Genomic DNA, 14,790 nt, shown 5'->3' with positions numbered 1-14,790 from the left:
AGCCTGGGAAAGGGGAGGAATTTCTGTCTTTAAACAGGAATTTCTGAAATGATGTAATGGGGTGGAACAGAGAGAGTTATTGCTATTATATACTTGTCTGTATATTCCTTTTAAAACAAGTTACTTATTTTTTTTAAATAAATGTTAAAATTACAAATGGAATATCCTTGTGAGGAGCCCTCTGCCACCTCAGCAAGCTGCGAGGGGTGTAGTGGGAGGAGGGTCTGACTGGGTGTTACTTCTCTTTTTGGATATCACATGGTGCTCCCCAGTGCCCCCCAAGTGATGCCACTGGTTGTATCATACTTCTAAAGTTTTTTAAAAAACACAATTTAAATATCCATCACCCTTTTTATTTTGTCATATGTTTAAGCTGGGATGGGCATTTTGGAGGTTAGGAGGCTACCCTGCCAATAAACTTTGAAGGATATCCCCTGCATAACAAAGACAAAGAAATGTTGGGCTCCCAGATGCCCTTAAGAGAGTGGGGGGGGGGGGAAGGAATTCTACCATGTTTTGGGGGTGTTGTTGGATCTTTTTGAGCCCAAGAGAAGCCTTTTTAAAAAACAACAACAGGGAGTGACCAGTTAGTCCACATAGTAGGATTTTCCATGAAATAAATTCTTAGCAGCAGAGAAAAAGGATGCTGATTGAAAGATGAAGGGATTACAGTTGGCCCTTCTTATACACGGATTTTTTATACATCGATTCAAGCATACACGGTCTGAAAATGTTAAAAAAAGAATAAATTTCAGATATCAAACCTTTATTTCCCATTTTTTATAAGGGACACCATTTTGCTATGTTATTATATTTAATGGGACTTGAGCATACACGGATTTTGTTATACAAGGGTCCACTGTATTTGCATAGTCTGACTTTAATGAACTTTGTCTACAATTATATCTAGAAATTAGGAGTGGCAAGTGTTCTTTTCTCTTGAGTGAAGACATGCAACATACTTGCTGTAAGGCATAATTATAGTGATTCTGGCAGTAAAGGCATTAATGGAAGCAGTGGTGAAGCAAGCGGCCCGTGGGGCTTTCTCCTTCCTTAGAAGTTTGTTCTCCTCCCTGTTCTCCTTCCCTTATGCAACAGTAGACCCAATTCCTATAGCTGTATAATGTTGCAATAAGGGAAAATATTCAAGAAAATACACACTTGTGTGCTACACAATTTTTTAAAACAAAGTTAAAGGAACATAAAAATGTAGGCCAGGTTTGGAAGGATAGCCAGAAGTTGAAGTCGTTGAAACATAGTGATATATGGTCTTGATATATACATGCAAGGTAGATTCTGCTGTATGTACTTATTTTGTATTTTGTCCATAATAAAATTTCTAAAATTAGCAAAACTGAAACAGGAAATGTTGGAGAAATTACTTGAGATATCAGCCCAGACTAAGATGGCTCTTACAGCTGTGTTTACATTTTGTTCTTGGATATTTATATCCACATTCAAAACACATATAGCCCATAGCACTTGTGAATGGTACATGTAACAAGCTTCATTTATATACCACTTCATACCGCCTAAGCAGTGTCTAAGCAGCTTATAACTGTAAGCTAATTTGCCTCCAACTATCTGGGTACTCATTTTAGTGACCTCGGAAGGATGCAAGCCTGAGTCGAGCTTGAGCCCTTTCGCTGGTATTGAACTCGCAATTTTATGGTTTTGAGTGAGTGGCTGCAGTACAGGCATTTAACCACTGCGCACCAAGGCTCCTTCATGTACATTTACATCATTCTTTTCTCAACTAAATCAACAGTCAAAGTGGGCAACTGTGGAGCCAGAGGAGCCACATCCCCTCCACACTACCCAAACCAGCCACATCATTGCATCTTGAAGTGCCAGAAATTCCCTCACTTCACTTCTGGCCACCATTTTGGCCAATTTTCTTTTCTTTTCTTTTTGGGGGGGCGGGCAGACAGAGCCAGTATGGAGTAGTGGTTTGAAAATTGGACTTTAACTCCTGGGCAAGTCAGATTCTCAGGCTCAGAGAAAGGCAAAGGTAGCTCCGCTCTGAACAAATCCCCCCAAGAAAACCATAAGCCACAAATGACTTGATGGCACATAACAACAACAATAGCTGGAGGACTCTAGCAGTATGGGAAGTAAGCTGACATATTTGAGGCCAGTTTTGGGTTGATTTGGTCAATCTGGGGACATAAAATAACCAAAAAAAGCAGAATGAAAAGCATTGGGAACTTTAGGGAAATTCAGGGGCCAAAGTGAGGGGTCCCAAGACCACATATATCCTACTAGCTGCTCTTTACCCACCCTAAGTCAGCAAGTGGAAGGGCTTTATCCTGAAAGGTGACATATGTACTCTATGCAAACAAACTAGGAAAGAATCATGGTCCATCCCCATGAATATTTTCAAGAAAATTAGTAAATAAAATGAATCTTAACTGACACAAAGAGCCAGAATCCTATGGAGGTTCTACACTTGCCAAAAATAGAAGTACTTTTACCAACTGGCATGAGGAGGTCTCCCAGATCTCTACATGCAAGTGTACCATGGATGATTTAACCATTCAAATTATGTCCCACATGAACCATTATGTCCCTAATGTATGGGTACAGTTCCACCCCACTTTCCCCACTGACTTGGCGGGCTCATTTCCCTCCAAAAGCCCACAGCTGGTGAAATGTTACGCTATGTTTACACTCAACAGGTTCTCATCCGAAGTGTGTGCAGTTTGCACATTGCAGGAAATTTGCATTCTTTGTTTTCCACATTCCAGGTAAAAACATAAAATGAAGCGACACTAGAGGATGGAGCAAACTTGATTTGCTAGGTGTTATATTGGTTTTATAGTATGTTCCACACCTCATGAACATCAATACTGACATCAAATAACATGTTTTTCATGGTGTTTTTTTTAAAAAAAGAAATTTTATTCTGCAAATTTCTTTTTTAGGCATAAGAAGTGAAACAAAGAAACAGCAAACCATTTTTTATTTGGTGTTATCTTCAAGAAGGGTATACACATGTGCCATAAGCAGCTGTACTGTGTGTCAAGAGGAAAACTTACTGCCTGGTAGTACTTCAAATTTTGGCTTTCCTTCTTCTATGGATACAAGGGTTGCCAACTTTGCTTCTAACATTTCACCATCTACAAATTGTCCATAATAGGCTGTCTTCCCATCAGGGTATACATAAGCTATTTTATCTCCAGTCATCTCTCCTTCTTCATTAACATCTCCAACCAGGTGTCCCCCATCCTGAAAGCAAAGCATAAAATTGATACAATTATGCAATTTTTAATGTGTTTTAGAGGAAAAGTTCTAAACAATATGCAATCTATACAGTATCAATACTGTTCATATACTTATAGGTTACATTTCATGCAACCGAAGAATGGTTCTTGCTACAACAAATGTGCTAATCTTTAAGGTGCAACAGGACTGTTGTTTTTTGTTGCAAAAGCTAACATGGGGGGAATCAATTTTATAGGTACCAATTGCACTTTTATTTTCTTACTCTCTCATTTCCTGCTCCATCTGTTCCCCCTTAGCACTTCTCATATCACTTCACTTCTACTAATACAAAACCCTGGATAGATCGATACTTTTTGTACTGAAAGAGAAAAAACTTCCAAACATATTTATGCCAAATACAGAAAACCAGACACATGAATTAACACTGATTTCTGCTGCTCTACACCACAACCACCAACACTATAGATATCAATTTGCATGGGAGTTTTAGGGATTTTGTGCTTGGTTTGTGCATCCAAAATAAAACCTATCTATGTTTGTTTCCAAGCCAATTTCTCAGATGCATTACTGGTTTATTATGGAGATTACAATAATCATGTGTATTTTTGATAATAATTTCAGTGACTAGGTAACAGTAGCATTAATGACAAAACCTGCTAATGTCACAAGAATGACAAGATTCTTTACATTCCTGGTTGCTTAGAAAGGGGTTCCTAAGGAATATCCAGAGATTAGTGCAACACACCATGGAAAGTATTTATAGTCAGTCTTTTAACATTGCACTTTTCAGAAGATATAAGAAAAATGTAGAAGTTTAACAGCACACTTGTTTTTGTTGCTTCAGGGCTGAGACATCAGTCCGTTGTAACAGAATGTTCTGAAACATGTACATGGACACTATAGAACCCATTCAGTATTTATTTAGGCAGAGTGTCCCTAGCTTAAGTGGCCTGAATAGAGCTATTCATTTCTGAAAACAAGAAGCAACTTGGCTATAATGGTTCTAAATTAAAGACAGTAAAGAATTATGCTTAATAAATATATCAGAAGTATTTTTTGGAGAATGAAAGGCCTGTTTAAAAAAAAGGAATATTCTGTCATGTTAATTACATCTAAAAATAAACATGGCTGCAGAAATACACATCATAGTTTACACTCACACATACTTTAAGCAGAATTAGGAAAAGGTGTTTTTTTTTTACTACAAGTCCCAAAATCTCTCAGTTCTCCATGCTGGCTGGAGAATTCTGGAAGTCATAGTCTAGAAAAGTAATAGCTCCATGCTATGGTATCAATATCTACACAGCACCACCTAACACAAGGTCAAAATACACTATCTGTGCTCTATAACCTGCATCCAAATAATAACTTACCATGGCATCAGAGGCAGAAAAGCATCTAGGCCCTTTAAAGTCAAAAGGTTGCCAAGGGATATAATTGCATGCTCTCAACAGCCTTTGTACATGGCCATTACACAGTACACAGTACACAGTACATAGGACAGTTGTTGTGGCTGCCTCTCTTTGTAATGCCACAAGTTTTCTCTTTCTATCTGCCATACCATCATTCAGCCTTCTCTGATGCTGCCACTTCCTCATATAATATTTGAGCTAATAATTAACTAGACTTACTGGATAGTATATCCAACAAATTCCATGCCGAATATTATCCTTGTATTGTCCTTTGAATATCAACCGTCCATCAGCATCATACTCCTGGGCTGGCCCATTTAGTTCGCCATCCACATATGTGCCATGGAGAGCCACCCCATCTTCATAAGTGTATATACCCTGGCCTTGCAGACCATCATCAACATAATAGCCTTCAAGAGTGCTGGTAAAGAGGGAAAAAGATATTTCACAAAGAACATTATTACTTGATCCATTTTAAATGGATTTTGTTCAATGCTTATTTAAATGGTTTAGGGCATAATTGACATAAAGACTGTTTCCTTGTTATGCAGATATTTCTGATTCAGTGGCCTTGTTATCTTTGCTACCAAGAAGGGACTGATCATGTCTTGGTAGCACCATTGCTTCATGGAAATTTTTCTGAATCTTGCTGTCTTCTTTTCATTACAGATTGAAAATGTTCTTTTTTGACAAGCATTTAATGGCTCAGGTTTTACTGATGCTGGCTTTAAAATATATTATGGATCACCTATTTTAGTGATTTTTCTTTATTAACAGTAATGTTTTTAAAATGTACTTTGCATTTTGATTTAGTGTGTGTATGTGTGCGCACATGCGTGTTTGTGCTTTTTATATTCTGAAACCATTCTGAATGCCCTACAGGTAGCAATGATGGATACAAATAATAAATTATTTATACATAGCCAACTTTAAATAGATTTTAGTATAAAGTCTTTTGAGCCCCATTTGAAACAACCAGATATGCTGAGATGTAGAGATGGGGATGCTCATGGCATATGATTGCTACCTTCTTTTCTGTTGAAAGGACAGGGCAGCTACTGGAAAGATTAGGAGGGTGTGGAGGATGTGCTTATGGAACAAATTGCTGATTATAGCTATCACTTTTAGCACAATTAGTCTTTTGCCTTCAAGAGATTTTATTTTAAAAAACTGCTTTACATGAGAAAATTAGCACTAAGACAGTGAACTGCTAGGGCCCAGGAAAAGCAGGGTGCAATTGCGTTCCCTTTTACTCATGGACTTCCCATAGTCAACTGGTTAGCCACTGTACAAACAGAATGCTGGACCAGACAGACCCTTGGTCTAATCCACCATGGCTCTTCATATATTCCAGTGGTCACAGGTCTGTTTTACTTGTAAGCGAGGACAATAAAACAGACCACTGGATATTGGAACATATTGCAGCCTGCTGTTCATATGCCCCAGCAACTAATTTTCTAGAAAAGTGGGAGGAGAACTATCATTTATCAACCATTTCATTTTGTTAAAAGATTGACATTTAATTTTATTTAAAAAAAATGAAGAAATAAAGAAATGAGATGGTCAAAAACTCAAAATAATGTAATACCAAGATAATCTCTGTATAACAGGTAATTGCTGCAAAAAGATTAGAGTGATAATTGTTGCATTGATCTGAAGGTGGGTTATAAATCTACATTTCCACTCTTGAGTGAGTTGCAAATACCTTAGTAAAATGAAGTTATAAAAGTACTCAAGGTGTCATATAAACAAACAAAAATTAAAAGAAAGAAGCCACACACATGTCTACCTTCCATCAAAGAAGAAGAATTTTCCACGACCATTCTTTTCTCCATGGACAAAGTTTCCTTCATATCTGTCTGTGGATGAATATGTGACTGTACAGAATCCATGTGGCATCCCATCATCATCAAGTGTTCCTTAAAAATAATTTTTAAAAGACCAGTGAGATCTATGGAGTAGATGGGAAAAGGATCTGTCTGCCCATCATGGGCAGAAAGATCTGATTCAGATTCTCTTACAGTGCATTATTGCCCTATGGGCAATAATAAGGTAAGGATTCCCATTCTTCATGATTTTGTGCTGTTGCTGGGTGTTGTTTTTTTTTAAAACTTGCTTCCAGATAATGTGCATTTGACCACATTACAGCTAGCCTCTTTCTCCCCTCCCTTAGCCTGAAACCCTATTCTGAATGGAGAGTGGAAGTCTTCATGTGTGATAGCTGGGGGGGGGGGGGGGAACAACTGGTATTCTGCACAGAGAGCTTCTTTTAGTAAAAAAGGAGAGCAGATTCTATTAAGCTTAATTCAGTTTCTATTTTGTATCTTTTTTCCAAATAGGAGCAGATAATGCTTATTAAACATGCTAGGTACATCTCCATGCAGCGAAAAGTCTTATGAATATCTACCATTTAAGATCTGAGTGGGAATAATGCAGTGCTCCACATGTTGCTGGACTACAGATTCCAGCATTCCCCTGGGTGAGTCAATGACTCTATCGAGGAAGGCAAAGTTCTCAGTTGCCTAAAGGAGGTAGTTATAAGATCGCTGTTTAAAAAAGGCCTCTTTAAATGCCACTGTATTGGGTAGTTACCAGCCAGTCTCCAACATTTCATTTCTAGAACATATATGGTGTCCTCACACATCCAGAGGCCCCTAAGTAAAATTATCTAGATCCATTTCAATCTGGCTTCAGGCCCAGTTATAGGACAGAAATGGTTTTGGTTGACTGTCACCAGGAAATAGACAGGGAGAGTGTGTCGCTGTTGGCTCTTCTGGTGTTTACAACAATTTTTCAACACTATAATCTATGCTATCCTCCTGGGTGCCTTGCTGGGATTGTACTTGGAGACAGTGTGGTATAATAGCTCTGTACCTCGTTGAAAGATCAGACACAGAAAGTGGGGATAGGGGACTCCTGTTTAACGCCTTGCCTGAGGAGTCTTTAGGGCTCTGCTTTGTTCCCTCATGCTGTTCCTTCATGAAGTTTCATGTAGATGTTGTTCCCTCAGCATCTACATGAAACCACTGGGAAAGGCTGTCTAGAAAATTTGAGATATAGTGCCATCAGTATGCTGATAATACTCAGCTCTATCTCTCTTTTCTACCTCAATCCAAAGAAGCTATTTTTGGCTGTAAAACAGTATTTGTAAACTGCAAAGGATGGGATGAGGACAAACAAATTCAGGCTTCATCCAGACAAGGTGCTCCTGGTCAGTTGACCTGCAGATTAGGGAGCAGGAATCAACCTGTATCAGCTTGTGTTGTGGTCTGTTACACCTATGTTACACTCCTTCTGAAGACCCAGGATTTCAGTTTGAGTGTATTTGTGGACTCAGCCTAGAACCTGGAAGTTCATATTTTAACAGTGGCTTAGGCCTTTTCTGCACTGACTAGGATACTCCAAGGGTAGCCTAGACTATCCTGGCCTTGTAGCTGCCCTGGTCTCCTCCTATTTCCTGTCCTCTGTTCCTGTGCCATGGTGGCTGTCTGCATGAGCATCCCACTGAGCCACCTGGCGTGTCTGCTGCTGGCTTGGGTTGCTTGCTTCTGAGGTCAGAACCAGGCGCCCAGGGTTGGTCACATAGTTGGGCACCTTGTTTTGACCTCAGAATGAGTGACCTATGGCAGACACACTGGGTGGCTCAGCAGGATGCCTATGCAGATAGCCATCATGGCATGGGAAAGGAGGGCTCTGCATCTTCCTGGAAATCTGGCCCACTTTCTTTTCATTCGAAATTAAGAGAAATTCCTCCTATGTGATAAACTCCATGGTTTCTCTGGTGGCAGTAACAAATAAAGAGAGGTGCTGTCTGATGGGGATAGTAGATGAATAATATTTCACACAGGTACCATGAAGGTATCTAGGAGGTCCACACAGTTGGTAGCCACACTGGTGGGACAGGAGGAAGTCCTTACATTGGTGGCAGAAGTGGTGATAAAGGAAAGCCCACATATTTGATAGCAGTAAATGAGATTGATGGAAGTCTTGACATTTGGTGTCAGAGAAAGTATAACCAGAACCTCACATGGAACTTCTTAATTAAGGTGAAAGTTCAAAACCAAGATCAGATGCTGCCACAGTGTTATACCTGCACCAAAGTTATATCTGCATCACTAAATTGTCTGTGCCAAAGTAGTCCAAGATGCATTGAGGCATTAGCAACTATAAAGCTAACAGAACATACACACACTTAGAGAAGCCCCCCTTTCTGCTTGTAAAGTGCAATTCTAAGAATAAAGTGTTGGGCCATAAAATGATTGTGTGTATGTGTCATGGGGAGAGATTCCATACTGAACAGGACCAAACAGGCTGTCACAAATCTCACTTCACCTGGATAGAGACAGGCAATCCTAATCAAGTTTTTAGATTAGTTAACAAAATAATTCCAGATTTCTACTCTGAAGTCTCTGTTTGAAACATTTTTATTTCATACTGCTAAATCTTTTTCACTTAGTGTTCACCTGGCACCCACAACACTATTAAGGGGCATGAGGTGATCTTTGCTTTTTAGCTGGCATATTTTACAGTATTTAGAAAGCCTGAGAAGGCATTTCCTCAATATATCCCTAAACTGTTACATGCTGTGAAGACAGGTACCATTTATAGGCAATGCAGTGTTAAAATTTTACACTTTTCTCCAAGTCTTCCCTTTCTTCTCATAAACATATCTCGCAAACCAGAGTGATGTGACTAGTATGGATAGGCAGAACTCAAGATTTAGCTTCCAGTCCTATTAATATATATCCATCTTTCTAGCCTTAGGTCTTTTCCATAAGATACAATTATAGCCCTTTGATAGCCCTTTGATTGCAATGGCTCCATCCTATGGAATCCTGTGTTTAGTAGCTTCATGAGGTACTTAGAATTCTCAGCCAGAAAGCTGTAGTCCGTCACTAAGCTACAATTCCAAAGATTCTGTAAGATGTAATCATGACAGTTAAAATGTGCTACAATTGTGCAGTGTGAAAAAGATCTAGAATAAATATCTTGCCCTTCTTTCCCTTGCCAAATTCCATCTTGCCCACTCACTAAAGGCTGAGACTGCTTTGGTGAACTCTGAATAGATACACTCAACTGACCCTAAAGTGTATTATTATTCATATACCCTTGTCCTGCTTTATGCTGAAAAACATAACTGATTTTAAATTTATCTTGTGTTGATGTTTTCCATGCTTTTAAGAAAAAACAAATCTAAGATGCTTCACAATGCAGTTGTGCTTAGCCAAATCAGTGGCATTTACACATACAAGCTAGACTTTAAGTGCAATCACCTTATGAATTAAATTGGAAGAAAGGCATACTTAATACTAGGCCAAAGGGGAAAGGTTCAGCTGTTGACACTTATATTTCCAAGTGAAACAATGTCAGACTTGCAACATAATAAACTCATCCACACAAACCTAGATGAAACATAGTCATACCAGTATATCAAGTCATACCAGTATATCATATATTGCAGCTATCTGCCATGCCCCACTAAACTGCCTGATCCTTCAGGCTCAAAACTCAAGGATGTACATGACATGGTATTCTTTTCACCTTTCAAGGAAATATTTTCCAAGTTGGAAACTATTTCTCTGTCTGGAAAGGCTCAGACAAGTTACTACCTTTCCCAACAGCTTCAGAGTATGACATATTTTAATATTTTCCATTAGAAATATGCATTGATGCTGCAGTCAGATGTTTTTGGAGTAATATCAACACAGACAAAAAGGGGCAGGAAATTAAGAAGTCAGGATACTAAAGCTTGCAACTTTAGTCATGCCTCTTTCCACATTTCATAATACTCCCGATCAATAAATCAAGCAAAGATAAGATCACAAAAACCATAGATTTCATTAAGTTTCTTCCAGCTTTCAGGTTGTTGAAAATATTTTTGACAGTGTGAATCTTCTGGTCTTTAGAAGAAGAGTGACAGAGAAAGAGAGCAAGTAAGCATTCAGAATAATTTTAATAACCTGTTAAAAATCCTCACCAGCCCCTGAGTGTCTGTGTACATTTAGAAGTCCCAGTGATCTAACTGAGCCAACTATTTTGAGTTTACTCTGTAGATGAGACATCTCCAAGACCTCTTGTCCTCCACTGCTCTGCTTGGTTTCTGTAACTTCATACTCATGACTTCTTTGATTGAGTCTAACCACCTAGCATGCAGTCTTCCTTTCTTTGTACGACCCTCCACCATTCCTAGCATTATTGTCTTTTCTAGTGAGTCTTGCCTTCTCATGATATGGCCAAAGTATGACAGCCTCAATTTGATCATCACAGCTTCCAGAGAGATTTTTGGCTTAATTGGCTCAAGGGACCCGTTTGTTTGTTTGTTTGTCTCTCCATGATAACCTCAGTACTCTTCTCCAGCACCACATCTCACGTGAGTTTATTTTCTTCTTGTCTGTTTCTTCACTGTCCAGTTCTGACACCCGTACATGGTGATATGAAATACAGTGGCTTGGACGATTCTAACTTTAGTGTTCAGTTGTACATCTTTATTCTTTATGATCTTATATAGTTCCTTCATAGCTGCCCTTCCCATTCCTAGTCTTCTTCTGATTTCCTGTTTCCATTCTGCTCAGTGTTTGACCCAAGGCATGGGAACTCTTTAACTATTTCTGAAACTAATTCTGAAACTATTAGCATAAAGCAAGACAACTATTTCAATTTCTTCATTGCCTAGGTTGAATTTATGTAGCTCTTTCATGGTCTTTATTATTGTTTTCTTTATATTCAGCAGTAAGCCTGCCTTTACATTTTTTCTTTGACCTTCCTTAGTCACTGTTTCAAGTTGGCAATGTTTTCCACTAGTAATATGGTCTCATCTGCATATCTTAGATCATCCTTCTTCCTGGCTTCATTCCTCCTCCTTCTGAGTCTAACTTTGCTCTTTGTAAGACATTTTCTGCATACAAGTTTAACATGCAGTGTCCTGAGGAGGGTGACCAAAATGGAAACCTATGAGGAGCGCCTAAGGGAGCTGGGTACATTTAGCCTGTAGAAGAGAAGGCTAAGAGGTGATATCACAGCCCTGTTTAAGTATCTGAAGGGATGTGATACTGAAGATGGAGCAAATTTGTTTTGTGCAGTTCCAAAAGAATAGGACCTGGACCAATTCAAACTACAGGAAAAGAGATTCCACCTCAACATTAGGAAGAACTTCCTGACAGGAAGAGCCATCCCACAGTAGAACACACTCCCTTGGAGTATGGTGGAGTCTCCTTCTTTGGAGGTTTTTAAACAGAGCCTGGATGGCTATCTGTCAGGGATGCTTTGACTCTGTCTTCCTGCATGGCAGGAGGCTGGACTGGATGGCCTTTGAGGTCTCTCCCAACTCTAGGATTCTACAAACCTCAGGTTTCCATAGGATGGTGCCAGGGGAGTTAAAGTGGCATCAAACTGCACTATTTCTACAGTTTAAATTTCCTGGACTTTGAAAACATCCCTATTGCTGCACGGCCAGAAGGAGGAGAGGCCTGCCTGCAAAAGATATCCTCCCCAGCATAACATCTTTACTAAGGACTGAAACAACATTCTGGCATCTTAACATCTCCAATTGTATTTCCCTCCCTCCTATTTGGTTTGTAACACCTTGCCTGATGATGAAACCCATGGAGCTTTGAAAGCTTGCAACAAGTTTATTTTGCATTTTGGTTGGCCAATACAGATATCATTGATGGATTTTTGTTTGTATTTGTTAAAGGGACAACACAACTTCCTCTGCATATTTCTACAGCAGAGAGCCAGCATGTGGTATGACTACCCTCTGCAGACCAGGGTTCAATTCCCTGCTGGCCCATGGAAACCCAGTGGAGTTACAAGCTCTCAGCCTCAGTGGCAAACGGGGAAGAAGTCTTGCCAAGGCTGGAGAGCTCTTCCAATTCTAGGGGCAGGGCATTAGGGACAGGCCTAGAAGAGCCAGAGGAGGGTGTTGCTGGGAGCCACTTTAGCCCAAGAGAAGCAGCACAGAGGAGAAGCCCTGGCCTCAAGGGAAGGCAGGGAGCCAAGAAGAAGAAGAAGGGCCAAACAGCGCTTGCCAGGGAGATGAGGCAACTCCATCCTCTTTATTGGGCCTTATTGGGGGGGGAAGGCGGGCTTGCCTTGGGCTCCTTCTGCCCCTCATTGGCTGCCCAGCTCCCGAAGGGGAACCAATCAGGCGCAGAAGAAGAAGAAGAAGCCCAAGGCAACCCCCCTAAAAAAAGAGGCCCCACAGAAGGCTCCCCTGGAGACAGGAGCCTGAGGGCGGGAGGGTTTTGTCTGGGAGAGAAAACAGTTGAAGGGGGAGCCAGCATGAACCACGTTTGTACCCCAAAGGCAGCAGGAGTGCATCCACACTGGAGGAGTAACCCGGTTTGGACCCGCTTTGACTCAAGGCTCTGGGCCCGACAACAAACTCCAACTCCCAGCATTCCATAGCCTTGAGCCAGTGAGGCAGTTAAAGCGGTGCCAAACCGGGTTCTTGCTCGAGTGTGGGTGCAGGCAAAGCTCTAGAGAGAGGACCCATTCAGAGACAGCCCCGAGAGCCCCAGCCGGGCCATCTCCCCCTCTCCCTCCCCAAATGCCTCTCCCGGCCCCAGCCACGCCGTTACCCTCGACAGTCTCCTCCAGGGTCTCCTCGTCGCTGTCCATGGCTGGGGCTGGGGTCGGCCCCTGTCTCCCAGGGCTTCCCAGGGCCTTCTCCCCTTCGGGAGGGGCGGCGTCCAGGAGCCCAGAGCGGAGGGAGCTGGCAGGAGACCCTTTCCCCTCTCCTCCCCAGCCACCGGCGCCTCCTCCTGGCTCTCTCCTCCGCTCCTCCTCGGCGCTTTGTTCAAGCCGAGCAGCTGATCCACTGACATCATCACCCCTGACTGACAGCCCCCGCCTTGCGCAGCCCCCCGTAAAGCCAGCGCCCGCCAAGGAGCCAGCCCTTCCCGGCCCAAACGCCACTCTCCCGCGGCTTTAGTCAGGAGGAAGGTGGGGCGCCTTCCAGCCCAGCTCAAGGGAGGCGGGGGGGGGGGGGGGCTATCAAATACATGATAGTACAGTACTGGCCCATAGGGAAGCATTCAGGAAAACTTGCCCAGAAAGAAACATTGAGGGATACTTGCCCATAGGGAAACATTGACTACTTGCCCAATATTTCCCCACAGGCAAGTCTTCTCCAATGGTTCTCTATGGGCAAGTACTGTCTTTTATTTTAGCATGTCCCCTCAGGGATGCCCGACATGAAAGAGACAGAAACGCCTTGAGGCCCACCAAGGGGTTAGCTCCCCGTTTTCTTGGGCAACCCCTCCCAGGGGTTAGGGGCACAAGACACACACACACACACACACACACACCGAAAATGAAAAGCAAAACACAAATAAATACATAAAAAATTTCCCTGTTTTTTAATGTGAAGTCGAAGGCTTTCATGGATGGCATCCATCGCTTTTTGTGGGTTTTCCTGGCTATGCAGCCATGTTCTGGGAGACTTTCTTCCTGACATTTCACCAGCATCTGTGGCTGGCATCTTCAGAGAATGCTGGCCTGAAAGTGAGTGGAGTGTGTATGTATACTTGTCCCTCCATATTCACTAGAGTTAGGGGCACAAGACCCCCGTGAATATAGAAAAAGCGCAAATAACCAAAACACCATGTTTTTTTACCTGAGAGGACACCTCTCTAGGAATCTCTAGGTCTTTCAGTGCAACTTTTACAGTAGTTAAAGTTGACCATAGAGTTGTGCTGGAGGACCTAGATATTCCTAGAGAGAACATATTCATGAAATCTGTGAATAATCAAAGCCTCAAATAAGGATGAGTGTATATCTATATACTGTGTGATCCTGGGTAGATGGGGAGGGGAACTATCAGCTATTAGGTCAGGATGCACAGGGAAGCCATTGAAATCCACAAGCACCTGGACAACTTCAACAGGAAAGAAGAAACCCTTAAAGTTAGCAAAGTTTGGCTACCAGTCCTGAAAAACAGCAAAATCAAGACCCAGCAAAATGCAAACGGGAAACCACCCAGGGTGAGGGGGATTTCCCAGCAGACAACTATCACTAATTAAACAGACACTGGCCTGTTACAGACAGCCAAAATAAAGCTGCTTCGAGTCACAGTGGAGGTATGGTGTTTCAATGATGCATGCGTCCTGAGAGTCCAGAAGCCACACCAAAGCCACGCTCCAGTCCTTAGGGC

At 41.6% G+C, this 14,790-nt stretch overlaps 1 protein-coding gene across 2 annotated transcripts in view; it reads right to left on the bottom strand.

The window, feature by feature from the left end:
• The window catches only part of SETD7 (SET domain containing 7, histone lysine methyltransferase), a 41,412-nt gene extending 27,970 nt beyond the window's left edge, over window positions 1–13,442 (bottom strand). For both annotated transcript variants that reach the window (XM_089525773.1, XM_089525772.1), the window contains exons 1-4: window positions 13,217–13,442; window positions 6,427–6,556; window positions 4,857–5,058; window positions 3,039–3,228 (exon numbers count right to left, since the gene is read on the bottom strand). In XM_089525773.1, coding sequence (XP_089381899.1) covers window positions 3,039–3,228; window positions 4,857–5,058; window positions 6,427–6,556; window positions 13,217–13,256 — 562 coding nt within the window. In that variant the 5' untranslated portion in view covers window positions 13,257–13,442. The remainder of the gene's footprint in view (window positions 1–3,038; window positions 3,229–4,856; window positions 5,059–6,426; window positions 6,557–13,216) is intronic.
• Window positions 13,443–14,790: the final 1,348 nt, after the last annotated feature.

This window comes from Sceloporus occidentalis, unplaced genomic scaffold, assembly GCF_023333645.1.
Source record: "Sceloporus occidentalis isolate IW3139 unplaced genomic scaffold, rSceOcc1.0.p SCAF_5, whole genome shotgun sequence".
Lineage (NCBI taxonomy): Eukaryota > Metazoa > Chordata > Lepidosauria > Squamata > Phrynosomatidae > Sceloporus > Sceloporus occidentalis.
This window is presented reverse-complemented; position numbering and strand designations above follow the sequence as displayed.